At 41.1% G+C, this 27,717-nt stretch overlaps 2 protein-coding genes across 3 annotated transcripts; one reads left to right on the top strand and one right to left on the bottom strand.

The window, feature by feature from the left end:
- Positions 1-97: 97 nt before the first annotated feature.
- Positions 98-21,735, bottom strand: wdr25 (WD repeat domain 25). The gene is made up of 7 exons (XM_053435200.1): positions 21,600-21,735; positions 20,215-20,937; positions 14,922-15,069; positions 6,259-6,389; positions 4,153-4,323; positions 2,956-3,096; positions 98-1,353 (listed from the first exon to the last, which is right to left on the bottom strand). Exons 2-7 carry the CDS (start codon positions 20,923-20,925, stop codon positions 1,132-1,134), a joined length of 1,524 nt encoding a protein of 507 aa, XP_053291175.1. The 5' UTR covers positions 20,926-20,937; positions 21,600-21,735; the 3' UTR covers positions 98-1,131.
- A 77-nt stretch (positions 21,736-21,812) lies between these two features.
- Positions 21,813-26,285, top strand: LOC128451388 (tryptophan--tRNA ligase, cytoplasmic). 2 transcript variants are annotated; one of them, XM_053435198.1, is made up of 11 exons: positions 21,813-22,086; positions 22,359-22,476; positions 23,103-23,322; positions 23,433-23,541; positions 23,655-23,774; positions 23,873-24,055; positions 24,239-24,339; positions 24,858-24,970; positions 25,162-25,335; positions 25,438-25,578; positions 25,762-26,285. In XM_053435198.1, exons 2-11 carry the CDS (start codon positions 22,369-22,371, stop codon positions 25,918-25,920), a joined length of 1,428 nt encoding a protein of 475 aa, XP_053291173.1. In that variant the 5' UTR covers positions 21,813-22,086; positions 22,359-22,368; the 3' UTR covers positions 25,921-26,285. The 2 variants fall into 2 exon arrangements, with proteins under 2 accessions (XP_053291173.1, XP_053291172.1); XM_053435197.1 differs by having other exon boundaries at positions 21,815-22,072.
- Positions 26,286-27,717: the final 1,432 nt, after the last annotated feature.

Below are 27,717 nucleotides of genomic sequence, written 5' to 3'. Positions count from 1 at the left end.
ATTTGTTAGTCAGCATAATAACAAAAACAACTGAACAGATTTCAACGAATCTGGTGGTAGAACGAGACACAGAACGAGACACAGGCCGAGACACAGAATCCATTATTCCATTTAATTCTCTCCTGATATGTCTGATGAAAACATTAAACAAGGATCTTCCTCTACATTTACAAACCAAATAAATCTACATAAAGGCATCAGTTTTCACAGTGTGAAATTTGCCAAGTCGTCCTTTACAGTGTTAATTTAACTCTTATTGACTATTTACAACTGCAGGGGCTGGGAAAGGGAAAAAAGTATCGAGCCATTAGAAGTTGCCTTCCGCTAAACAGCTATGTGCATTTTAAAGCCTGTTCCACTTGATGGTGAATCCTGAGCTTCTGTCTGCACAGCACCGCTCTGTTGTCGACTGGCAGGATTGTGGAAGCACCTGGCGGGGCTTTGACAGACATCAGCTTATTTTTATTGCAAAAGTTTGAAGATCTGTGGTCGTTCTCAGAGATTCTCTGAGCTGTCAGAACGACAGGAAAATATGGTCCCAGAGCCGGGGAGAACAAACAGAGGGAAAGTGATTTGTACGCAGAATGCACAGTGAAAAACACTTGTGATTAGAAAAATGCCCAAAGACATGTTTTTCTTTCTGTTTTGACAAAAACTAGAATAACATAACAACGATTATGATGATGTCCCCTGGCTGTGTTTGGAGTGTTTGGAGTGTGTTTGGAGTGGAAAGCTTTGCCACCGCCCACCACTTTAGATAAAACTCATAGAAGCACTTCACTCTTTGAACTGTAAAGGAACTTCATTTGATCTCTCCCAGTGCGACTCCTCCTGATTTCAGGATTTTAAAACAATACAAGTTGGACCAAATATAGAAAAAACATGTAAACACAATAGGATCAGTTCATATCAATGGGAATGAGAGTGTGGGAGGTTTTAAAAATACACGGTGTTGAAAAACTGTTTTCCAAAGGCAGTGGATAAAGTTCTTATCATCTTATACCAGGGGATTAAGGGGGGATCAAGCCTTGAGGATGGATGTGCACACGAGTTTAATACAATCTTCATCTTGGCAAACCCGTCTTAATTTGTTTTCCCCGCGCTTCATATTCTCGTGTGCGTTCACCGTCGTCAGTGCCAGACCTTGATCTCCCCGGCCCAGTCGCAGGTGGCGGCAGTCGCGGGCAGGACGGGATGCTGCGCCACGCACAGACAGGGCTGGCTGTGGGCGCGCAGAGTGTGCAGCGCCCGAGCGGTGTGGTAGTCGTAGAAGTGAGCGCAGCCGGTGGCGCTCCCCGAGGCGAGGATAGTTCCATCCTGAGAAAACCCACACTGCACCGCGTACCCCTCCACCTGGGAAACACAAATATACACTATTTAGTATTGGTTATAATTAATAAACCTTCAGCAGTGAAATGAAATCTCAGTAAAAGCAGTGAATCTTGATCCAGTATTACAGCTAAAAATGCGAGCAGATGATTGTCAGCTGATGCGTGAATCTCGAGAATAAAAAGAGATTGACTTCCACATCCCTAATTATCTCCTCTGGCGTGCCCTTGAGCAAGGTTCTTAAACCCCAACTACTTCAGTGGGTTGTGTCAGGACTGTGAAGTTCAGATTCTAGGTGTGAATGTACCGGGAGCGCGGTGTTCCTGGCAAAAAGCACATGTGCTTAGTGAGTGAATCCAAAGTGGATCTACGCAGCAGCTTAATGGAGCTGAGGAGCTGGATGGTGTCGCTTCCTCTTCAGTGAAGCAGCAGCGAAGTAAAAACAGTCTGAAGAGGAAATTTGATCATGTGACGACTACTTTTGTGAAGATATCAACTTTATTTGTTGGAGATAGAGTTCCTGATCAGTTCCACTGTATTGGCAGAAAGAACCGATCTCTGCAGTGTGGAGGAGAGAAGTTGTTACATGGAACAAAGACTCTTTTGTGATCATGTGAGCACATGAAAGAGAAAGGAACAAATCTCAATATTCCTTAAACATAAAATGTTTGTCTCCATGAAAAGATAGTTGTGTTTCAGCCACAGCTGAAGGTTGTGTGAAACTCTGCCTGGTTACAAGCCATTGATTGTACATAAAGATGGATGACATGACTGCTCACTAAAGGTGGAGCCAAAGAGTTTTGTTCGCTACCTGGTGGCTGGCTGCAGTATTGGTCATAAATCCCACCTGGACCAAACTAAAAAGTAGACGTTTGATACATTTTTATTAAAGACGGTTTCTGTCATTTTAAGGATTTTTTTATATCACGCAAGCGATCATCTTTCTGAGAAGTTTGATTTTAATTTGTTATCTAAAAACGGGGTAAAACATCATGATTGACGGCTGATTGGCTAAATCCTTGGATTGCTACAGCGCAGACTCTGGATCCAAACCACGCAATCAGAACAAGATGGCAGCTTCGCAGCCGGGATACTTTGGCTTCATTTGTGGATAGTGGGAGGAAATGGAGACTTGTTGTCTTTCTTTATATACACTCTGTGACACAAACACATGTATACTGCTAGAGGTATTTGATCCCTTGTAGTATATATACACAAGTATCTTTAATATACGTATTGAAGATTTTGTACATTTTCTATATGTTTCTAGTAAACCAGTAAAACCAGTGAAAGATATTATTTATTGTTTCCTCTTCATTTCTGGTTCATATCCCTGATCAACAATCCAGACTCCACATGTGAAATTTGTCAGTGAAATTTATAATCTACAGATAAATTCTCTGTTTGCCCTTCGATGTAAGTGTGTTTCTTTTGGGGCGAAGGGACTAAAGAGGAAACACTGCAGACAGTGGATCTACATGAGCTGTTCAGATGATGATGAGTGATTCTGTGTGTTTGTTCTGCCTCTACAGTTCTGTGCCAAAGTTGTGTGTTTACATCCGATGGTGCTTTATTGATCAGGCCCCTGCGTGAATCCTCATCCCAGAGGCAACAGTCGTTACTGACCTTGTGTCCTTCGTATCGTCGCCTCTTGTTCATTCTGTACGGCTGCTGGGAGGAGAACGCCGCCATGTAGTTCCCATTGGTCTGGGCCACAAAGGAGTCCTCCAGCGGATGGAGAGCCAGGCTGGGGCACGTGTACCGCTCCTGGTGGCCAAATGAGAGGAAGGGAAACATCCAATGGGTGATTTTATTCACTGTTTGACCTTTTCTCGCTAATACTAACCATCGGGTCAGTCACATGTTAACTAGTCTATTTATCTGCAGAAGCCTTATGTTCTGAGGAGCAGTGGAATAAACACTATCATGTAATTCAGTGAGGAGACTGTAATAGATTGTATTATATTAAGTTTCTGTTACTTCTGAAAATAACGACATCACAGCTCCTCAAAAGTGAAGCCAGAGCATCTTGTTTTCCCCCTGGTGGCTGATCGTATACACAACATCCCCCACGTAAGGAAGAATGTTAAGTCACTTTAAGTAGTTGATATGCTTGAACTCTCTTTTCTTTTCTGATGTTTGTTTTTAATTTGATGCTATAAAAACCAGGGTGAGACATCTTGATTGGTGGGACCGCGATACCATAGCTACAGCTATAACTTATTCATGATTTGTATGTAATGTTTGTGCTAATTTGCTTTCCAGTGCTTTCTGTGCTTAAGTGCCTTCGAGGAATTTAAAAAGTGCCATACACATAAAATGTATAATCATTATCATTAGCGTTATTATAATTTTTGTTGTTCTTGTCATTGTTGTTACCATATAAACAAGATGGCAGCAGCAAAAATGTGCAGAATGTTTTAGCTTAAATGTTTTACCACAGGAGGAAGTAGAGTCTATGATCCAGACTAGTTTGAAGAATTTGCAGCTGTACTCAGACTTCAATAAAACCTTTGTTCATCTGTGGTAACACTGATTTAGAAATGAGAATTTACTCAACACAAAAAAAGCAAGAGAGGTTATTAAAAACATATATTCAAAACAGGAGGCAGTCGCGTCCTTCACCACTGCAGTAACTGTCAAAGTCTGACAGCTCGTCACGCCTCAGTACAAACTTGGTTCACACATTTTCAGGTAACCACCTAATAAGGAAAATGTAAATCGCTTGTTGAAATTCAAACAGCTTCTTAAGTCTTTAAGCAGATCATTTTAACGTCTAGTGCCAATCAGCGCTGAATGTTTTTTATTTTCTAATTTTCTTACATGGTAGATCTGATTGGAGAGCTTGGCGGCTGTCTGGTAGTCCCAGGCGATGAGGGTCCGGTCCGCAGAGTCTCTGCTCACACAGTCAGAAGTTGTAATGAAGTCCAAACCACCTCTGAGAAACAGGATGTCCAATGTCTGCTGGATCCCTGCTTTGTATGTTTTAACCATCTGGAAACACACGGGCACACACAGGAGAAATCAGCATTCTCTGCAGTAGGAAGTGTTAAAAACCTATTGTACCACTCTCAGTATAGTAAGTCCAATTTAATTTAATCAGAATATGTGCTGATGCCATCCATGATGATTTCATGACACAGGATCTTCTTTGTTTTAATGCACAATGTTCATGAGTGTCAGCTCAGGAAAGCAGTTAACAGAAAGAAGAGAAACATTTGGACCTAACGAGAACCAACTATTGGTACTTCTTGCTTTTAAAGATTCACAATAGCTTGAACTGATGTCACTTTAAAACAATCAGTCAGCAGTACAGTTAATCACAGTGCGTCATAAAGTATCTGATACACAGCTAGAACTAATGGTCCACTAGATGAGTTGCTACTGTACAGGTAGTAAGTTAAAAATATCATTTAAGCTTTTGCTGATTACAGATAAAAAACTTTAAGTTGTTGGCAGACCTGTGAATCAGCAGTTAACTCATATATATGACTTGATTTCTTGACCATCTTGAAGTGAAAGTTTAGAATGAAAAAAAAAAAGCTTAAAAAGACTTTAAAACCAAAGTAGCAGCAGGACAAACAATGTAGTGTTGACCTACATGGACTTCCCCAAGCGACTCGAATCTTAAAACCTGCTGTGTTCAACCGTGGTAAACGAGAGAGGACGTCGAGTGGGAGTCAGTGGTGATGGAGAGAATGGTTTATTTACACCCGTCATTGCTCTCTCCGTCTTATCAGAACAGATTAACTCAGGGTGTTTGATCGGATTAGGTCTAGTTTCAGAGCTACACAGCGAGCAACAAGAAGCTGCATGGTTCATTAGACCGTTTGACTCTTTAGCCCAAACTGACTTGTTCTGCTGTGTAACCTGAACTTTTTAAATCTTTGCTCTTTACAAAGACTTTCAACATTAACATGGAAGAGTAATATCATGCCTCCAGTTGTACCCTGACTGTTTATTATCGTGTCTGTGAGGGGGTGAGCTTAATATTTTTATATATTAAATAAATTAACATAATTAAGACCTACTAGTAATAATATTTTAACATATACAAGATTAAATACCTAAAATTCAGATGATTGGATTTAAACTTTTTAAGACCCCGTGGAAACCCTGCAGGGAATAAATCATGGAACTTGATGGAGAAATAAAAAAGAGTGTATTTGGTGCTGCTTGATTGAATTTAAGGCCCTTGGTTTATTTAGTGGGGGTAATTTCATCATTCTGCAAAAACACACACACACACACACACACACACACACACACACACACACACACACACACACACACACACACACACACACACACACACACACACACACACACACACACACACACACACACACACACACACACACACACACACACACACACACACAAGCTACAGCTAAGACTGACAGGTTGCCCAGACGCTCCAACATTAACAACCTATTTGCTGAGCACTGGTCTGTGCACACTCAATGCAATTCACACTGACACATACAGGCAGAGGCATTCCCTGCTGTATTAAATCTAAAAACCCTGCTGGGAGATTGTACAGTTTGCCACAGAGTAAAAAAATTACTCGCGAGTGTTCAGATTCTGAGGAAGTGAATATGATTACCATATCAAACAGTCCATTAGACTTAATATAGGTATATTATGTTGCAGCTTTATAGGAACAATTTAAGTCCAGAAGGAAATTAGAAATTTGCTTTCAATAATTGGTGCGATAACCTGCAGTGTTCCTCCTCTATATGGGGCAGATTGATCCACAAAGTGGAATATAGCACAGGTCATTGCACAGGGCCAAATGTGGACTACCTTGTTCATACTGGTGTGTAACTGGGAGTGTGTGCAGGAGGGAGCCGTGAACCAGTAGATTAAAAAAGGTCAAACCAGAGTCAATAAAACTGATAAACTGAAAGCAGGATTAATAAGTTTGACCTTGCTGCTGCGAGAGTCCCAGGCGTTGACCACTGAACTGTGACCTCCGCACAGGAACACGTCTGGGCTGCTGGGATGCAGGACTGCACACATCACCTTGAACTGGTTGTCAAATTTCACTTTCTGCTGCCCTGCACACATGAACAAACAAGACAGGAGAATAAGATCGATGCTTCTGTGAAACAATACATCTTTCATCAGCACTGAACTTTTGGATGATGTACTACGAACTGAAGGAGGGTTGGAAGAAGATATATGTATATCTCATATATCTTGCTATAACAGCGAACATTCTTAGGATAAGAGTAGTTTACATCATAGTGCACTCATTACATTCACCCCTCATAAACAATACAGAGGATTCAGAAAAAAGTCAGATCCTATAAATTTTCCACAGTTTGGTGTGATTTAATTTTTAAATGGATTCAACTGTCTGTTTCCATCAACTCTAAATAACCCATGATGACAAGGTGAAAATATTAAATATATAGTGCCAATTACCACAAATCTCTCATGACTTCCACCGAGGAGGTTGTTTCCATTTGTGTGTTTGATTGTCTTTCTGCAGGATTAATCAAAAACTAATGAATCAATTCCTATGAAATCTTGTGGAGGGGTCAAATCCATTAAACATATTTTAGAGCAGATCCACATAAACGGGAAGATCCAGGACTTTTCTCTCCGTTTGTTTCTTTAACATGGCAAGAATACAGCATTAGCCATGGCGGGTTAACCTGTTTCTAACTGTGGCCTCTGTGATGCACGTTTCCATTGTTTGTACATCAATGTCAAATCCAAAGGAACAATCCAGATCAGTCTACCGTTGATATTTATAACTCAAGACCACATCCTTTGCAGGAGATGTAAAGATCCAAGGTAAATTATTCATATACTGTATAAAATGTAAAGATCTGAACAGTTTTCTGTCTCCACTACGAGATTTTGAGGCTCCTGTAGGCAGACATTTTGGATTTAATGTTTATCCAACCAGCTTTGGCGTTATATATTTAAAAAACCTGGGATACCTTGTACATGGCATGCTGCCTTAGCAGTGATTTCACCTGAGTGTGTTGCCTACCAAGCTTTAAGGCACATATTTTTAGCTCAACTCTGATCCCTGGCTGGTTTCTGGTCCTCTGAGACGCCAGGCAATCCCCTTACTGCTACTGGTTTACACATCTGTCTGCACAAACCATTACACTCCACATGAAGTAAGACTTCTTCCATCATATCTTAAATTAACAAATTAGAAAAAAACTAGAAAACAGTTTGCATCATGAAAAGTTTGATTTAATGTGTTTCTCAGGTCTCCAGACTGAACTCTACACAAAATATGTTTCAACTACATTCCCTCAGTGGCGCAGATTGTCCTGAATCTTCTCTTTGTGTAGTTAATGAGCTCGGTGTGAGGATACACTCCTGCCTGTGAGAGCACCCATTACATTCCTGAGCAGTAAACAGTGTGTGTAATTAAATTGTGCTGCTGCCTTTGCTGATAAAGAGAGCGATTCAAAAACAAGCCAATAAAAAAAAAAGATACAGAAAATGTGCCGCTGAAGATTGTGTTCTCAACTCAGAGCGATGCATGAAAGACATGAAAGTATGACGTGGAAATGAAAGAGGAGAAGCTTTCTGTGATCATGTCAGGTCAGAGGAAGGATCGGCTCTGTCGGATCAAACGTGTTCCCGTCACAAGAAGAGACTTTCACACAAGCCCCTGGAGAGTTTCTTGTAATAAAACACCGCTTTTATTCTCCATCATTCCATGTCCGAGGTCAGTGCAGCGGCTGAACTGTACAACGCTCTGTAATGATGGGAGGTAATAGGACTGACCAAGAGGACTGCATGGCTGTTGGTACTTAGTGTGCAGGTTGCATGATATGTGCCAGAGCCTGTCTGTGTTTTCCAGACAGCAGCACTTCATAGACATCAGTGTCTGAAAGGCTACTTGACTTTAACACCACTCCAACACTCTAACACCAGGACAAAAAATAATCTAAACTGACGCGGTGACGTCAATGAGAGAAACCACTGTTTGAGCAACAGGCTGCTTTATTTAAATCAATCGAAGGATGCAACACTTCAAAAGAAAAACACTCAAATATCAAGCCTCAATTACATTTCTGTGTCTTAAGTAGTTGAAAATTGCCACAATTCTGCCACAATAAATCGACATCAGTTCGGATTTATGTTTGCACCTTTATGGTTCTGTGGTTTGCACACACACACTTACCTCTCAAACAAAGTCAAATCAACAGAGATTCCCCTAAGTCCAGAGCTCTGTTTACTGGGGGACAAGTCTCAATTACCTAACATAAGCAAATGTAATTTTTCTGTAATTTCGGTGGGTACAACAACAGCTTGCCGAGTTATCTTAAGACATTGGAAGGCACCAGAAATTCCACAGGTGAAAGAATGGGTATGTGCAATGACTGAAACTGCATCCTATGAATGTATGCTTAGTAGATTGAGTGATGACAGGGAGGAGGGGGTGACTCCTTGGAACAGGTTTTGGAATTACATAAAAGGTAAATAATGATCCCCACTAGGACCCTGGTTTTATTGTTTTGCTGTGTTGTTCCTGTATAAAGAAACATCTTTAATTTGCCATGTACCATGCCTGAGAAAAGTTCAATAAAACAAAGTCAAATCAACCTACGTGTATCCATCTTCTCCTTGATTATCTGAGCTTGAAAAGGTTTGAACTATCATGAGGTTGATTATTATTAAAACCAAAAAGTGTAAGCGACAAGAATCCTCGCTCTTTCTTTCCTGCGAGGAGCTTTGGGTGACAGCATCATCTGAAAAGCAACTTGACTTAAACTCCACTCAGGTACAAAATGATAATGTAAACTGACACGGTGACGTCGAAAAGAAGAAACCACTGTTTTGGCTACAGGCGGCTTTATCTAAATCAATTAAAGGATGCCACGCTTAAAAACAAAACAAAAAGAGTAAGGGGATTCAATATAATTAGGCCTGACAGGGTGCGACCAAAAAATGTTGTTTTGTGGGAAGCCGGAAAGACGGCTACACGAGGAACCAGACGCTGAGCCGGCAGCTCTGTCGATGGCTATGCAAAGCAGCAACCCTCAGGGCTCAGCGACTCCTCATTAATTCTTCGACGAAAAAACCTCCAAAACAGTCCGAGGCCGCTACTAAAATGCACTTTATTACACACTGGTTCCAGGATTTACCATCAAAGTCTGGTTAGGAGGACAAAACGAATCACTGTTAATAAGATACGGTCGAAATGGACATTATTTCGCTTAATGGCGGAGCAGCATCCAAAGTTATAATGTGTAATTTCATCAGGCTCCTGCTTAATTGGCTTACCCCTAGTGATGGCGGGGAAGATCTGTCATCAAGTTTTTAAACTCCTGTTTGGCAAGATGACGAGAAGCCAACAGTCCATCGCCCCCCCCTCATAATAACTGGGGCCTTGTCATGTTTTAATTAAGTGAGATTAATTGGTTTGCTTGAGAGGGGTGATAAGGGAAGACTGCAGTGATCGGTCCCTCCCTCGCTCTAGTTGACTTTGTAGTGGTGAAAGAGCTGTGATCACACAGCGGAGGAGGACAGAGACGAGGACATTAAGGGTGATTGGGACAGCAGGGCTGAGCGTCTCAGAGCAGAGGGAAGCAGATGAAATGATATTCGGCCTCATTACCAGATCCACCAAAGCACTGTGCTGTCACTGAACAAGAGGAACGGTTAGGAGCATACAACTTGGTATTTTTGGAAAAGCCACATCCAAACATTTTTGGAAATTGGTTTAATAAGGCATGTTTGTAAGTAATTTGTTAATTGTTTTCCACAATAAGTATGTGCCTGGTGAACAAGAGGGTAAGAAATATTTCTAATTATGTGTTTTTGTTAGAGAAGGTTACAGGAGGTTTTTTAAACCAAGGAAACTTCATGACTCGTGGCAACATTGAGTCTTATTATGGCTAATGATCACGACCATAGACCCCATGTAAAGAGGGACGAGGTGGTTTCTCACCAAAAGTGAGTTCAAAGCATCTTAATCACCCCAAAAGAAGGAAGCATATTTTCCTAGATTATTTGAGCTTGAATAGTTTTCAAATATCATGAGCTTAATTTGTGTCCTTCAATTTTAAAACAAGCAAACCAAGTCTAAAAGTGTAATCAAGAGGAATCGTCGCTCTTTTTCCCCAGAGTTGTGGGTGACAGGCATGACTACTGACAGACTGTGCTGAATACATGAAAACTCCTGGAGGCAGTGGGGGGGCAGGGCAGTTGAAAGGTAAAGTTACATTAAAGAAACTGTATAAAGCTAAAAAAAAACATTGCATACATAAACCTCTGAGAACCCCCTCTAAGTTATGTTGGCTGCTTCTTAGATCACAAGTTTTCTCTGTTGTCGATGATTGGCAGTAATGTAACTTGTAAATGAACCTATCATCATTTGTAAACAAGGGCCTGCTTCTATTTTTTGTCACACAACAGGGTAAGAGCTGTTTCAACCGAGCAGGTAACCATTGCAAAACGAAGCCTTCGAACTAGGTCACAATGCAGAGCTGCTTTGCCGGTGGCATTTGGAGTAAAAGCTTCTGTGTGTGAGCTGCTGCTGCATCGTCTCCTGGTGAGCTGTGCTTAATTCTCCTGTGTGTTTACAGCCAGAAGGTGGGGATAAGGCTAAATGAAAAAAGGGATTGAAAATGCATTCATTGTGCACACTCTATTGTTGCAGTGTTTATGAAAAGTATTGTTTAAACTTTATTGGATGTGCAAAAAAAATGGATGAAAAAACTTTAACCGTTGAATCATTCTTGTAAATACAGGTGGCAAGTTTAGGAGACAACAACATCCCAAGATCGACATTTTCCTGTTAACTTGATAAGATATCGTACAGGAAATGACTAAACTTATGTCCCTCTTAAGATAATTATATCAGACTAATATCTTACGTTAGTATGTGCAAGTTAAAATTACTATATTTGAGCAATCTATCAATCTAATCGCTGTCAGTCCATATGTTGAACATATCTTGAGAACTGTTCATCGTATCGACACCACATTTGGAATGTGTTTTGATGAAGACTTGAGGAATAAGCACAGGCAAAGCAAACAGTCCATTCCAAACAGACAAGTTTAGAACGGGCACGGCGGTAGCTACTATAAAAAAACATAAAAAGTATGAAGTATCAAATACTTTTTTATGGTGTTGCATCTGATGTAAGTGCAGCAAGACCCTGACCCAGTTATTGCACGAGAGGCCGGAGGTGTCCATAATAAAAAATACAGTGCAAACTCTAACATGATAGGAATTTTATTGGGAAAAGCAAGGAGCAACTCATGCATTGCACAGCTGGCTCCGACATGTGTTTTAAACAAACCTTTCTCTGTGAAATGACCCCCGACTCACACCAGACCGTGATTTGTTGTCTTGCCCTTGTACAGCTGCCATGTGCAGCTCGTGGCTCATCTTTCAAAGCAATACACTGCAAGCTCTATCTGAAAACCGAACTATTGTTAAAGCCTTTTGCAACATTCATCAAATATGATTCAGCAGGGGCAAAGTGAGGTGGAAGGCTTTTTTTTTTTTTTTTTTTGGAAGAGCAAGGACAGTTTTCTTTCTGCCAGTGCCCGGAGGGATCTGGATAGATGACTCGGGTCCTGCATACACATGCATGATCTGACACGCCAAACTGCGGGAGCCTGTGGGGGGTGTATGGGCATATTTTCCTACGCCAACCTCCACCAATCAGCTTTTCCAAGGACAGCAGGGAAAGCATCGGACAACAGCTGCCACTTCACACTAATGCCCTACAGATGAAATTCATTTATTCCACTCCCCACCTCCTACTCTCCGCGTCTCCTATTCTCTGGATTTATTCTGCCTCTTTTGATTTCTTCCTCCTGCATCCTTGCTCTCCTCTTCCCTTCTCTCTCTCTCTCTCTCTCTGCATTATTCCTTTTAACCTGCACTCCCTCTCTATATCGTCCTCTCCCTCGACAATTGCTTTTCAGCTTCGACAGTTTACCTGTGGCCCTCGGGCAGTGGAAATAAGATTCTACAAACTAAAGTGGACAAGGGGACAACTGCAGAGATGCACACACTATTCTGAAGGCATTCGGTCTCAAATAATTCCGATCATGTCTCAACACACTGAGTGACGCAGCATTTAGTTGGGTATTCTGTGGTGAAATAAGGCGTCAGGTTTCCTACCAAGACTCCTGCTGATCATTAAAGAGCCTGCTGCCTCTCGGGAACAGAACAGGAGCCAAGCTGCGTTCCTTGTTAGACCTGAGAGACTCTGCATTACTGCGAAGAGTGTAAAGATCCCATTAACTCTGATTGCACTCCGACATGGCCAACACTCAGCCGGATCAGTGTCCCATCAAGCTTGGTAGAGAGAGTGACAACAAATGTGCTGCATTAATGTCAGGCGCTTCATTATATATATATTCCATTATGTTCAAATATCCATGATTACGCAAACACCTTAGAGTGGCCTGGTCGTTTTTGTGATGGATATAATAGCTCTAGTAAGAAGGGATTTGTAGCTTCACCATGTTATGATGATGAGCACAGTTAGTCTGTTTTCAAATTATGATGGGACTGATTATGCATCTACCCTGGCCCCTGCGTTCTTTGAACTGATCCAGTATGATTGGGTTTTAAAGTGTCACAACACTACATAACAAGAGAGAGAATATGAGTCTGAATATTAAAATGTTATTATAATAAAAAGACTGTTGCGTTACTTACTTGTAAGGGCTTTCTAGACATGTGACTTTACTTCAAAGCTGTACATCTGAACCTAGTTGGACGTCCTACTAGGCTGAGCAAAGCACTTGCAGCTACTGAAGTGTAAGCCCAAAATAAACACTTTGTTTGTTTATGGTGGTAGTAGGTGACGTTGCGGTATAAGGTCATAGCGGCTGCTCCCGTGGTGATGTATCCATTATTGATCTCCTTCCTGGAGCTGCCTGTGTGTTTAATGGGCTGGCCAAGCTATTATCCGTAGGCTTTATTGGCAGTATTGACAGACGTGCTGAGAGGGGAAGTGCAAACGGCAGCAAGTCATCACAGCATCGTGTTGACCCTGGAGATGTAGATGCCACAGGGCTTCAAAACAAGGTCTGTTCTGTGCTGTCGGGCTCATTTTGTCGAGCTTCTCTGTGGTGGTTTTACTATGTGTGTGAATCCACTGTCACCGTTACATGCTGCAAAAGTACGAGGCTGCAAATTATTCTCGGTGAATCTTAAATTTTGCAATTCATTCTTACAAATATTTCGAATTTCAGGAATACAATTTTAGATTGTCCGTATGAAATGATCGCATCCTTGACTATTGTCTGCTTTACCACAGAAAAAAACAAAGCAAAGTATTGATCTCTTCTATATGTCACCTTGAAAAAGCTTGTTACGGTCACACAGTAGCACGTGCAAACATAATGAGCGTGTGGATTTAACTCCGAAGGGATTGTGTGTTGACAAAAATGTCACGAAATTAATGTTTTCAGAAAGAAAAGTGTGGGAGACCGAAGAAGACAGAGAAAGAGAGAGAGATGTGTCCCATTTAGGGTCCCTCTCCACTGAGGCAGACATGTTGCTTCCATCCAACCTCATTTAGAGGCTCCTCCCTACATGAGACAGAGAACTCCCTATAGTGTCACTGGATTGTTTTCAGGTCATTCCAGCACACAATGAAATGAAGAAATTAAAATACAATTGCAAGGTGTAAATACCAATTTACATATATACTACCATCTTTATATTCATATCTTATCGTATACTATACCTGTATACTTATGTCAATCTGTATATTTACTTATACATATGCACAAAATACTTTGATATTGTACTTTCTCTTCCCATAATATTCTGTCTGTACTAAAAAGTGTACATTATCTACATATCTCTGTCTTTTTTATATTTTATTTCATTTCCATTTTGTACTTGAACATGTGAACTTCCCCATCGTGGAAAATATAGCTCCTCTTATCTTACCATGAATGGAGCAAATAACAATTCTAAATGCCAATATTATATATGTATTTGAAAATAAAATAAAATTAACATCTTCATGTATACGCTTAAACCGTTTACATGCATTATGACAACATTACTATAGCTTCAATCTCAGAAATTTTGAATTTAGAGAAAAGCATCATTTCTTAGCTGAGTCTTTGTGATGTATTCACTTAAGAAATGTGGATTTAGAAAGTGGTGGTGCCTGAAATGGGTCATGGCTACAGAGAGAGAGAGCTTTGCAATTTATACAATAGGTTTAAACAAGTTTTGTGACCCAAGGCAATTTAAAGACACTCCACACATAAATTACTAAACTAACTTAAAACTTGCAAGAAGTAAAGTTGTGCCAAGGAGCTCTGCTTTCCCACGACAAAGGCAATCTGCTCGGAGACTGTTTGTTCAAACTGAGTTTAAATTAAATATATGTAAAACTTGAACTTTCATTATTTGAAGAATAAAGGCCCATCGCAGCTGTTCTGGTTTCCTGTACCTATACGCACAGGTGAGAAGCTGTGGACTGTGGACACATGCATCGTTGGGTCCGATGTCCAGTTCAGTTTAAGACTAAGTCACAGTGACTCACACTCCCAAAAGTAAACCTAGTGCCTCGCTACGTCGTGTTCTCGAGACCTGCAGAAAGAAGAGTGATGCCGCTCACCCGTCTCCACGTCTGTGATCACAGTCGTGTTGTCGAATGACCCAGTGAGGAGGTGTCGCCCGCAGGGGGTCCAGCAGGCGTCGCGCACGGCTCCCGAATGGCAGGTGTAAACCCTGAGGCACCGTCCGCTCTCCGCTCCATCCCACACCTGCCAGGCACAGACGCATCGAGCCAGAGTCATAAACCAACATCGACAGCGGCAACAAAGTCATTTTTGTACTGACGGTGCACAAGCTGGAGTAGTTCTGGAAGAAAGATTTTGTTGTTCTGCTTCCACTGGCTCGAGTCACAGCGTGTGCTTCAACTGAAAGGAGCTGCCGCTGCTAAATCAGCAATCAGATAATTCAAAGGATTATTAAAGTAATTTGTTCTTAGCCTTTGTAAGATACCTTTTGCAAAGCTCATGGGAGCGAAAATGTGCTTTAAGATTTCTGAATCGACGATGACAACCTGACACCTGATGGAACAATGTGCAGTCTGACATGAAAGCAGTGGAAAAGAGCAGAGAAAGCACTGACATGCTGCGCCATTCTTCTCATAAACAAGAGGAGAGGACTGTTGTGCTCTGGTCGAGGTTTCAAGGCAGTGGAGGTTTCGAGGAGGTCAGACTTGGCGGCAACTGCTCTCCGCTCGGGAACAGAGACAAAAGGAATAAATAAATAAATACTTTCTATGTCGTCACAAATGATGCATACAAGGTGTCCTCCAGCTCTGAAAAGATCGTTCCTGTGAGAACAAGAACCAGTGAATAGAGGTCATCTGGTTTTGAAAGCTGAGGAAGTTTCAATATGAGCCTTCCTCTCCTGAAGTCCACTGCAATGAAGGAAAATGAAAATACTGAGCAAAAGTGCTGCTGGATAAAAACGAAATAATTGATAATAACTGCGATTACCAAGGTTTTCTGGTTCATGGCCGTTGCTTTTGACCGACTCTCTTCCTCTAAAAAAAAAATATAGCTGTTGCTGACGGAAATTGGGAACTTGTGCCTCACAGCCAGTTTTTCAAACTCTAAGCATTATCCAAGATCTATAATGTAGATTCTGAAGCCTCTGGATTATTCTGTATGATGTATTTTAAGGTTATAATAAAATGTTATGTTATTATACATATCAGACATATTTAAAAGGATTTGAATGCAAAAGAAACGCTTGTAATTAAGTATTTAACTAATTTCATTTGAATGAGTGTTTTGGCTTTAACGATTTAACATAAAGAGCAGAGGAGAAAAGCAACCAGCTGCCTTCTGTCGTTGTGACATCCATAACTGCACCGTCATGCTGGTGGAAAATGTGATATGTGATTTATCACATTTGATTTATTTACATCATATAAGTGTTAATCAGCCATATTGTTCTATCGTTAGAACCATATTTATTTAAGGAAATCTGCTGGACTGATTTCCATGACAGTTTTAGGAGGTGTGGGGCATTACCCAAGGAAGACCCAAGGAAGATCTAAATCAGGGGGAAGATTCATAATATGTTTTCAATAATGAGATGGGATTCATTCTTGGATCTTGAGGAAAACAAATCAAGCAAACTTAGGTAACTGATGAATGTAATTAGCTCCAAAGCCCATTTATAGGGCCTCGGCAGGGATATGTGCTGTACTGAGGGTGATTCTGCTTGATTCAGATTTAAATCTTTGATGTGGCAGGTTTTTTCCCCAAAATGTTGGAAAAAAAAACAATAATTTGGCAAACAAGCTGGTCAATATTGTGACTTGTTTTGATTTGACTTTGATCTGATATAGATAAATGATTTTCTGTCAAGACATGTTAAAGCACAAAAGACTCTCCCTGAAATTCAGTGGGTGGTCTGGTCCGGTACCCACTGTGGTGAGATGTGAGATGTCACACTAATGAAGACGTTTCTTTTTTGCTTCAACGGCCACAGAGGAACTTTGAAGATTTTTGCAGCAGATCCCTCTCTGCCTTTTTCTGTGTTTCATTATTAAAGACGACTCCTCCATGCAGCATATGAAATACACAGAGAAGTGCTGAGGCTCCCACTGGAGACCGACAGGGAAGAGAGATAGACGGAGGGGACAGTGACATATCAATCCAGCAGGCAGCGGTTTAACAAACAGAATGCTATAGAGATGCCCCCGGGCTGAAAAGAGAAGTAACAGAGACCGAGAGTAAAAACTTAAGATTTCTAAAAAGATAAATATCAGGGAGATTCATCTATTAAAACTATTTCCATTCATCATGGAACATTGGAATCTCCATTGTATGATCTTGGGGAAACGCTGCCACCTCAAGGTAACATAGAAATCTGTTCAACAGCAACTAAGGCTCAGATGTAGCCTCACAAACAAACTAACATTAAACTTCACACAGACTTTGTTGCTTTGCCTGCACAGTCTCCAGTCTGCTGGGAATGACGACATTAAAGACACACACCATGAACAACACCACTCAATGCACACACAATTGCATTAATTCCGTACAACGTGAGACCTGTGTATGGGTGTGAACGAGCGCTTGTTTATTTGCACCCCCCCTTCATTTCACCGGCCACTTAACAGACACGCTGAGCGGATCCTCGACGCCGACTCATTGGGGTAATCTGTCTCCTAAATGACTGTCGGTAATTAAAACTAAATTGGTATTCGTGTTATCAACCTAAACCCGCTGCCTTACACCTGCCGTAGCCATGGCGACATGAGGCTGCACACAGGCTGGAATAATGATGGTGTGCCTATGCCTCTGAGGGACTGACTGACAGGACGGAAGAAGAGGACTCTGAAGCCTGAAGGATGTCTGCGAAGAAGCGCTTGGGCGAGTGGGTTAGGATTTCATTGTGTGTATGCCCCCCCCCCCTCCCCCCGCTCTTCTTCTGCAGCCGAGCACGACAGAAGAAACAGGAATGCTTGTGTCAGAGAGCTGAAAGACATAATTAAAATCACTATGAAGTGATAGTAAAGGAAAAATGTATGACAAGATGACGTGATGCAAGAAAACAATGTGACGTTTGCACAAGTGACCAGAATTTCCCTGTACCAGGACACAGCAGTGCATCAACGGACTCATACTAGGGCTGCCTCCAAAACTAACACATTCAATTGTTGTTGAATTGCTTGTAAATGTACATTTGGATTTATTTTCCATCTAAGACAGTTAGCTCATCTGTAACCATTTTAAATATCTATTAGTTGTCCAACATATTCAGGTAAAATACAAAAACGTTTCATTTATTCTACCTCTTCATTTGTGAGGATTTGTAAACTCAATATTTTGAACTTGTGGACAATATGTTGTACAATAGAAGCAATACGACTAGAACTTCAAAAACTACTTGAAAAGAAAATGCATCAATACACCATACTCAATGAATCATTTATGTCATTGTTCTAGCCAAAAGGAAAAACAGTCACTAACCCCCACTCTTCCATTGTGTTTTTAGAACACTATATCTCTGAGATGTGGCCCATCAGGACAAACAAGCTGTTTGGACATGTCCTCATGGGCTGTGATGTGATTAAGAATATAATGTGTAGATTATCATAAAAATATATTTATGTAAATAATCATTAGTCGAGAAACTTTTGATTGTGAGAAAATGTTATGGATATTATTCACTGCCTTATAATAGGCCAATCAGATAATTAATTCATATTCTAATAATACATAATACTGATAATTGTTAGTTGCAGCTCTACATTTTTTCTAAGTATTGTATACTGTTATAGTATAGTCAATGGTTAGATTAATAGTTTACTGGTTTCAACCATGGACTGTATATAAAGATGGATGACATGAATGCACCAACAAAGATAAACCATCATCTCAATTGCCCCCATGTGGCTGACTGCAGTATCGTTCATAAGTTCTGCCTCATCCATGTTAGTGGATGGGACATTGACCAAATCAAAAATTAAAAACACATGTGAAATAGAATTTTCTGAAAGATTGTTTCTGTCATTTTAGGAAGTTCTTATCACACAAATATATGTAAGTGTTCATTTTCTGGTCAATTTGGCTCTAATTAGTTATTAAAACTGGGTGACAAGTCTTGATTGGTCGAGCGCATGCATCGGCAGGACCTCGCTATCCGCAGCTCCAGCAAAAATTTCAGCTGTTTCCAGGATATTTGGGCTTTTTTTCTGGATTGAGGGAAGAAGTGGAGACGTGTTTTCCATCTTTAAATACGGTCTATGGTTAACACAGTGGAAAACTACAACATTGTTGCTATGGCAACCTGCACTTTCTTGTACTGTATTTTCTGTGCTAAATGTGTGTTTTGAACAGGCTTTCACAACTTGAACTTCAAAGTCTGAAATAAAATTCTGAAATAAAATTACCTTATTGAAAACTCCATAACTTAAAATGAGCAAACACCTCATGAGACATGTGCACAGATAAGTAAGAGCATGTCACATGCACCCCTATGCCCTGGTTTCACAGAGCACAGGCTCCGCAGCTTGAGACAGAGTAGAAGACAAATCCCTGCACACAAACAACCAAGTCTTTTCTCTCCCTCCCCTCTCTACCAGTCTCCGCCATCTGCTCCAAACAAGCCTTTCCAGGTGGGGAAGAGGTGGCTGCCATGCTGCTGCTGCACTTGTATATTATGCAAATGATCTGGTGAATATTTAAATATTTAATTATTCAGATTCCTTTCAGGATACGGGAGGGTTGGGAGATTTCCTACTGGGGTAGAAAAATGTAGTCACAGGCAGACACCTGCACTGCTTGACCTTTGCAGTAGGGAAATGATGGATTGCTTCCTCGTGTGAAATACAAAAAAAGACGAGGAGGAGAAAAGTGGGGGAGAGGGAATCCGAATGAATGAGAGAGAGGGAAACAGGAAGTCCCACGGGTCTTGACATACATTCAACTGACAGTGATAGATATGATTCTTTAAAAAAGTGGTTTATGTTGCACTTATAAATGGAGGCAGCCAGGCAGATATTATCCTCCTGCTTGTAACAGCATGTCAATTACAATGATTGTCAGGTAAAGTGATTATCCCCTTAGACCTCCCTCGATGCAGTTGGCACCTGCCTGGAACTGTACTGATAGATGGATTTTCGTGTTCCAGACCACCCGGCCACCTATTATGCAGCAGGCAGCATGAGCAAGGATTTTATCTAACAGAAAAAAGACATCACAGCGATAACTTAAACTTGAATTGGATAAGCCGGTTCGAATGAAATTAGAATTGAGTGTGCAGACATAACAGCACTTTAGAAAACACTCTTTCTGGGCTTGCATCAGTCTCTGCAATCTTAAGTATCGATGCACAACTTTTATGAAAGAGAGTGATACCCTTGCTGGAGCTTTCATTACCTTGAAAGTCCTGTCCATGGAGGCAGACAGCAGCAGATGACTGAGATGAGGCACAGGACACCACTGCACAGTGTTGACTGGGCCCTGGTGGCCTCCCAGTCTCATCAGAAGCCTCCTCGGGATCCCCGCCGCGTCGGGCTTCTGAGTGAGATATGGCTTCACTCTTGCAGACACATCTAAGAGAACTTGGCTTTCCCCGGCCCGATTCCCTGGGACTTGTTCTGCTGATAACTTTGGGTCATGAGTGTCTGCTGAAGTGGCGAGTCTCTGTCTCTTGGGGACGTACGGTCTGATACCAGACGGGACACTGTGGTGTCTTTTTGCCTGGTTCAAACCATCACCAAAGCTTTGTGGCATGTGAGGAGGAGACTGGAGCAGAGAGATCTTCTCCTGAGTTCCGGTTAAACTCAGAGGAGCTGCAGTATCTCCAAAATGCTTATATTGTGCTGCCCTGCTGCTGCAATATGTCATCCTCTGATCAAAATGGGGGTGTGGATGGGGGTGTAATGAGGAGCTGCTTCTTTCTGAGATATTTCCATGATGTTCCAACAATGTCCAGTCGGGGGCTGGGTGAAACCCCTGAGCGCTGGGTGTCACCTTTGAGTTACTATACAACACAACGTCCTGGCTTTGTTCACAAGATCCAGTTTGAACAGAAGCTGAGGATTCATCCTCCGACCCCGAGTCCTCGTAGGCCACTAATGAAGACATCTTCTCGTGACCCTGTCAAACACACAGAGACAACAGGTGATAGGAACTTATTCCATTAGATACCCGAAGGTGACATCTAGTGGTGGCTTGGACTCATGCACCTACAAGCAACAGACAGACTATTCACTTGTAAATTTGTTGACATACACATAATCTGATCTGGAGGTTTAACCACTAATGTGTGCGTAAGGTTTTCTTTGGGGATTTATTGTCACTTATGAGGGGAAGTGTCAAACTTCCGATGATTGAAATATAAGGAGGAAACCCCACTATGTGCTGATTGTGATAAAAGTAATAACAATAAGGACAACATCATTGTTGTGAGAGAGCAGATTTTGAGCTACGCAATAAATGCTGTAACGCTACATGCGTAAGGAAAGAGTGCAGATAAGCCAGCTAGGTCAATTTATTAGCTTCATACAAACCAAACAAACAGCTGCAGCTATCATTGTTTTGCTTAATACAGTTTGTTTTATACTTAATTCACATTTAAACGCAAAGACCGGACATTGTCACTTCAAACCTTGACTTCAACTTTAACCATACGTATACTATTAGTCTTGCAAGTGCTACCAGTGTAGCAAATTAAGCTAACGTTGTTCTTAGCTTCTCTGACTCCAAGTTTTATTTAATGCTAAACGCAGAGAACAGTTACCCGGTGAGTGTGATTGTACCTGTTACACCTGCAGTCCGGAATACCACCGACCATTTGTCCAACTTGTGAGTCCATCAGTAACACGCTGCTAACAACATCCCGCAGAGCCACCTGAGTACAGACAACCTTTCAGAATAAAGCAATGTTTCTGTTTTGTCCACTTGAGCCAGTTATTTGACGTGTAAATACCTTTATTTTGAAAGCGGCCGGTAGGAACACAATAGCTGTTCCTCACTTCCGACATGCGGCGTTAGCTTTATTTACGTGGGATTCCACCGTTTGGTTCCATTTGAAGTGAATATTATAAAATACAAGAGGTCTGATTGTGATTAAAGAAGCTTTTTAAAGTGGTGTGTTTTTTTTTTATGCACATCAAATCCATAGCGGAACCATTGAGGGAGCCGGGTTTCTCGGGGGAACAACTTGATCCGAGCACTGCTTCATTCAGGCTGATGCAAGCTGTCAGTCTGTCTGTGTGGAGAGGATTTTACGGTATTTTATTTCCTGTAATGGCAGCCACTCAATAAGTTGTAATAGTTTCTCTGTCCATGTTATGTCTGGTAGCTATTGAGATAAAGATACATGTATATATCTGGCGCTTAGCTGCTCAGTAGCTAAAGTTAGCAGCTGTGTGTTCACATGTGTGATTCTTCTCACACTGCAGGGGAAGGAGACACAGCCCGGTCTCACTGATAACGTGACACCTGGATCTGTTTTGCTATTTCAACTGTGTCACTTTTTACTTTGCTAATCATTTTTATTTCGTGTCCTCGCACAGTGTGAAGAAGATGACGGACAGTCAGAGAGAAGCAGTGACCAGTCCGATGGAGCTGTACGAGAAACTGACAGCTCAAGGAGAAGAAGTCCGAGGCTTGAAAACAGCCAAAGCTGAGAAAGTAAGTGAAATAAACAGATTTTAACATTAACCTTAAATTAATGAGGATTCCACCCATGTTGTATTTCTAGTGTGAGGGTGTTTTGCATGTGTCTGAACATGTACTGATCACTGACTGCTGTCCAACAATATTGTAAGGAGTTAGTTATGCAAATATTTTTTAAATATAGGCTTTTGTGCAACTGTTATAATCGGTTATAATGATATAATTGTTTTAACTTTAGTTTATAAATATGGAGCTGGAAAAGAACTTTAAATGACATGACAATCATTTATTTCTAACGTGTATTAAGGCAGATATGACCAGTCCATAGGGACCATAGGTTTCTCAAATGACCAAAATCAGCATTCTACATTTCATGAAAAGATTTGACATGAAATGAAAACAAAGTAGAAAAACACATCTATTGTTTGCAATTGTAGTAATTAGCCAGTTTGGGATATGAGATAAACATCTGTTGGGATTTTCTTCCTCTTCTCCATTATGGTTCAGTGAATACCACTGCAGTAGGGTTGGAAGAAGGGGCGGGTGAACTGGTCCCCCTTAAGTGATATGTGATTCTGGTGGGGCTTTGCTGCTTTATATTCTTTGGGTTCTTCTGACTGCAGTGTGTTTGTGCTCCCCAGGCTGAAGTCGATGCTGCTGTCCAGATGCTGCTAAAGTTGAAAGTGGACTACAAACACACGACGGGTCAGGATTACAAAGCAGGATGTCCGCCCTCAGAAAACGCTGCCATCACTGACAACGGGCCAGCAGCAGATGGGGATGGCGGCGGCGACGACACAGTTGACCCCTGGAACGTCTCCACCACCAACGCCAAGGGGGTCGACTACGACAAACTCATTGGTGAGATTTAAAAACTCTCGTACATAAAAAAACTAAGTTTGGCTCTCATTTAAAGGCTGAAGTTGATATGAATAATTCTGACTCATTATCTTTCCCATGTCTTTCTTCAGTGAGGTTTGGCAGCAGTAAAATTGAAAAGGAGCTGGTGGACAGAGTAGAGAAAGTCTCTGGACAGAAACCTCACCGCTTTCTAAGAAGAGGAATCTTCTTCTCACACAGGTCAGTATTTTAGGAACTGGAAACATTTCATCATCCAGTGTCAGAAAGGAGGGAGTTTGTGGGAGAATGACTCATCAATAAATCCCTTTCCTCTTATTGTTGTTTTTTGGCAGAGACATGAATCAGGTGCTGGATGCTTATGAGAAACAAAAGTCCTTCTACCTTTACACGGGTAGAGGTCCGTCCTCTGAAGCCATGCACGTCGGTCATCTAATCCCCTTCATCTTTACCAAGTGAGTTCTGCTCTCCGGAATCCTCATTTTAGTCCTTCACTATTTTGCACCTGATATCACTTGTAGGTTTTTTACTGATTCTTTCTTCCTTGTTCCAGGTGGCTTCAGGATGTATTTGACATCCCGCTGGTGATCCAGCTGACTGATGATGAAAAGTATCTGTGGAAGGATCTCTCACTGGAGGACTGCCACCGCTTCGCTGTGGAGAACGCTAAGGACATCATCGCCTGTGGCTTTGATGTGAACAAGACATTCATCTTCTCTGACCTCGAATACATGGGGTAAAATGTGACAGAATACAATCTCACATTCCTCTCTGGGCGACTTTGCTGCTGAGGCTTCATAGTATGAACGTTTAGCTATGAAAGATCCCCATATTTGTTGATGTAACCTGAGTGAGCATACAATATCTTATTAGAGTGTTTTTTATTTTTAATCTGTTAATTTCCGTTTATTTTCCACAGTGCCTCGCCCGATTTCTACAGGAACGTGGTTAAGATCCAGAAGCATGTGACATTCAACCAGGTCAAAGGCATCTTTGGCTTTACAGACAGTGACTGCATCGGTGAGACAAGTGAAAAGTGACTTGAAATATATAAACCATATGACTTTGAACAGTCATTCAAATATTCATCACTTTGGAAAGAGGAAGTCACATGTAATAAACGGTATGATGCAGGGATAACAGTTTCCATTTCGTCTTTTAGCATCATGTTCCCATACTAAAGGGAAATGTAGTGCAAATTATCATTTTGTTTGCTACATATAGATTCATTATATTTGAATTAATGATTAATCATAAATATTTGCCAGTTGTTATAGAGATGATTTCAGATTATTCTCTTTGTCAGGTTAGTGTCGGAAAAATTACAAAGTGCAGATTTTTGTATATGAGCAAGAAAAATAAAGGAATCTCAGCATATATGTAACAAAGTACCAGTAAAGGTCTATTACCTATACTTGGCTACTCAGTATAACGTTGCATTTGAGGTTTTCACTTCATTATGTCCTGATTCTGAAGTGTGGTTGTATGAATTATTTTCGTTTGTTTTTAATGATGTTTATTATTCTGTATCCATCCAGGAAAGATCAGCTTCCCGGCCATCCAGGCAGCCCCGTCGTTCAGTAACTCATTCCCCCAGATCTTTGGAGGCAGAAAGGACGTTCAGTGTCTCATCCCGTGTGCCATCGACCAGGTCAGGACAGCGTTGCACTAAATCATGAAAGTACTACTTAAGCCATTTTCAGACATGAACTAGGGAGAATGTACGCATTGTTGGATCTGGACATTTTCTGGAGTTGTAGAGGCATGTCTGAAAGCAGCTTTACTGATATTCGTGCCTTACAATGTCATGATGTCTTTGGACCCATCTTCCCTCTCACGCAGGACCCTTACTTCAGGATGACCCGTGACGTAGCGCCAAGGATCGGCTATCCAAAACCTGCTCTGCTGCACTCCACCTTCTTCCCCGCCCTGCAGGGGGCGCAGACCAAGATGAGCGCCAGTGATGCCAACACCTCCATTTTCCTCACAGACACACCCAAGCAGATCAAAAACAAGGTGCTGCTTTTAGTGGTTATAACATGCAATAGTTACCAGTTAGATGATTATGGCCAATAGTTGATGAATGGCTGATCTGACCTGTGTACGTTTTACTTATAGATCAACAAACATGCGTTTTCTGGAGGGAAAGACACAGTGGAAGAGCACAGGAAGCACGGTGGAAACGCAGATGTAGACGTCTCCTTCATGTACTTGACCTTCTTCCTGGAGGATGACGAGCAGCTGGAGAAGATCAAACAGGTGAGGGCTTCGCTTCCTTTGCTAATCACACTCTTTTCCGTGTTTTGCTTTCCCTGTTCTTTGTACAACAAGCTCTCTGTGTCTTTCATTTACCTCTTTGTCTTGTTAATCATTACCCTCCGCTCACCCATCCCCCCTCTTCTACTTCTTTTCTGACCCTCACCCCGTCCCCTCTCGCTGCAGGACTACACAAGTGGAAATCTTCTCACAGGAGAACTGAAGAAGCTTTTGATTGAGACCCTGCAGCCCATGATCACCCAGCACCAAGAGAGACGCAAACAAGTCACAGACGAGACTGTCAAGCAGTTCATGACACCGAGACCTTTAAATTTTAAAATCTAGCCTGTTTGAGCCTTGGAAATGTCGGGGGTCTTCATCTTGTGAATCTCAAGACAAGAACAAATAATGCATCCATCTGTTTCCCATTAAAATCCACATCATTTCGAAATGGAAGGTGGACATTTGCTCATGGTTTGCGTCACAGCTGGAGAAAAGTGTAAATGTAAATTACTGGAGATGATGTGCTCCTCTGTGTTAAAAACTAAGCATGGCGTTGTCTGCAGCTTCATGCTAATCGTCATGCCAGCTGTTAAATGTATCATGAAGTGTTTGTATTTTCGGTGCTGCTGTAACATCACGCGAGTCCTGCTCCTCGCGTTGAAACCAGTTCAGGAATGGAAGAAGATTAAAGTGGATTACAAATGTTGCGTTGTTGCAAAATCTGCATTGTGATCAACAATAACAGCTACACACTCACTTTTCATAACAGCAAGTCTTATTTCACTTGGGGTATAAATAGATTCCAGAACAACGGCTGTCATCACGTTGTGATTATGAAAAAAAAGGTGAGTTGTCTAAAAGGAAGAATGATAAAGAAACATGAGTTCATCACTTAAAAGTCGGAGCACATACCATTAAGTCTTCATTTCTCCTCACAGAGAGTAAAGCTAAATTTACTTGAGTCAAATCTTTTCATTAAACTTTGTCTAAGGCTAAACATTAAACTGCACTTCAACACCCAAAACACCTCTCTCTTTTGAAAGCTAGTTGACATTCAGGATTTCGCCTTAACCATCACATGAGATTAATGTTTCAGTAATGATCAGAGGGAATTTCATTACATCTGGGACCAATGTCCACTTGGACCAAAGAACTGATGAGATTTTGGTGTTCAAAGGTCCAGAAGGTTAGTGATTAAATAGTTGCTGTGACATCATCGATGTTCTACAAAATAACTTTTCATGGCCAATGTTTAACATCATAACTCAGGAGCAGAAGGAGATATTGTGAGGCGGACGAACACAAGGTGGTGATTCTATTTTGTTTATATTTCTATGGTCAAACATCAAAAATAGCAATTTTCCCCACATTATCCCAAACATCAAGTATATTAAACAAGCATCTAGTGATACAACAGCTGCACTACAGGTCTCTTTTTCATATAAAACTAGAAATATGATTAGATTAGATTACAAGACAAGTCAGGATAAATTTGAAGTATAAAAAGACAAGAATACCACAAATGACACTTAACAGGTTTTTAGTGCCCACTGGATTGCTGGAAATGATCCTCCAGAGGTTTTAAGCAGACACATATTAAAGTCTCCTTCAAGAATCTATTGTGTTTGCTTTATAAAAACCTGTTTTCTTTTAACTGCCTCTGATTCACGCTTAACCAGTTTCCACACAAACATGAACGTTACACTCTTAATAACAACTGAACGTGAACTAAAATAAACACAGACTTCTTACACAAGGACTCAGGTACTTTTTACTCCACTACTTTTATCAGCAAATATATGTACTTTCTACTCCAATGCATTGTGTTAAATATAGATAATCAATAACAAGAGTGGAATTGGCCAAAAGATCCAATCAGAGCGGGTAAGTAACCGATAGCATCAGCCTTCTTTATTTATATGAGTCTGTATTATGCATGCATTAAACAGACTATAGGCCCAGTTAAGGATGCAGTAATCTTTTGCATTAGAGAATAGGCTACCATCTGCAAGTTCTTCTACTTTAAAAGTTGAAGTACATTTTAAAATGTCAAGTAGTTACTTTTACTCAAGTAGAAAAGTTAATGTGATACAAAATACTGTTTCTTTATCACCTATTGGGGCAGTTGTTACTGTTTGA

Source organism: Pleuronectes platessa, chromosome 11, assembly GCF_947347685.1.
Source record: "Pleuronectes platessa chromosome 11, fPlePla1.1, whole genome shotgun sequence".
NCBI lineage: Eukaryota > Metazoa > Chordata > Actinopteri > Pleuronectiformes > Pleuronectidae > Pleuronectes > Pleuronectes platessa.
This window is presented reverse-complemented; position numbering and strand designations above follow the sequence as displayed.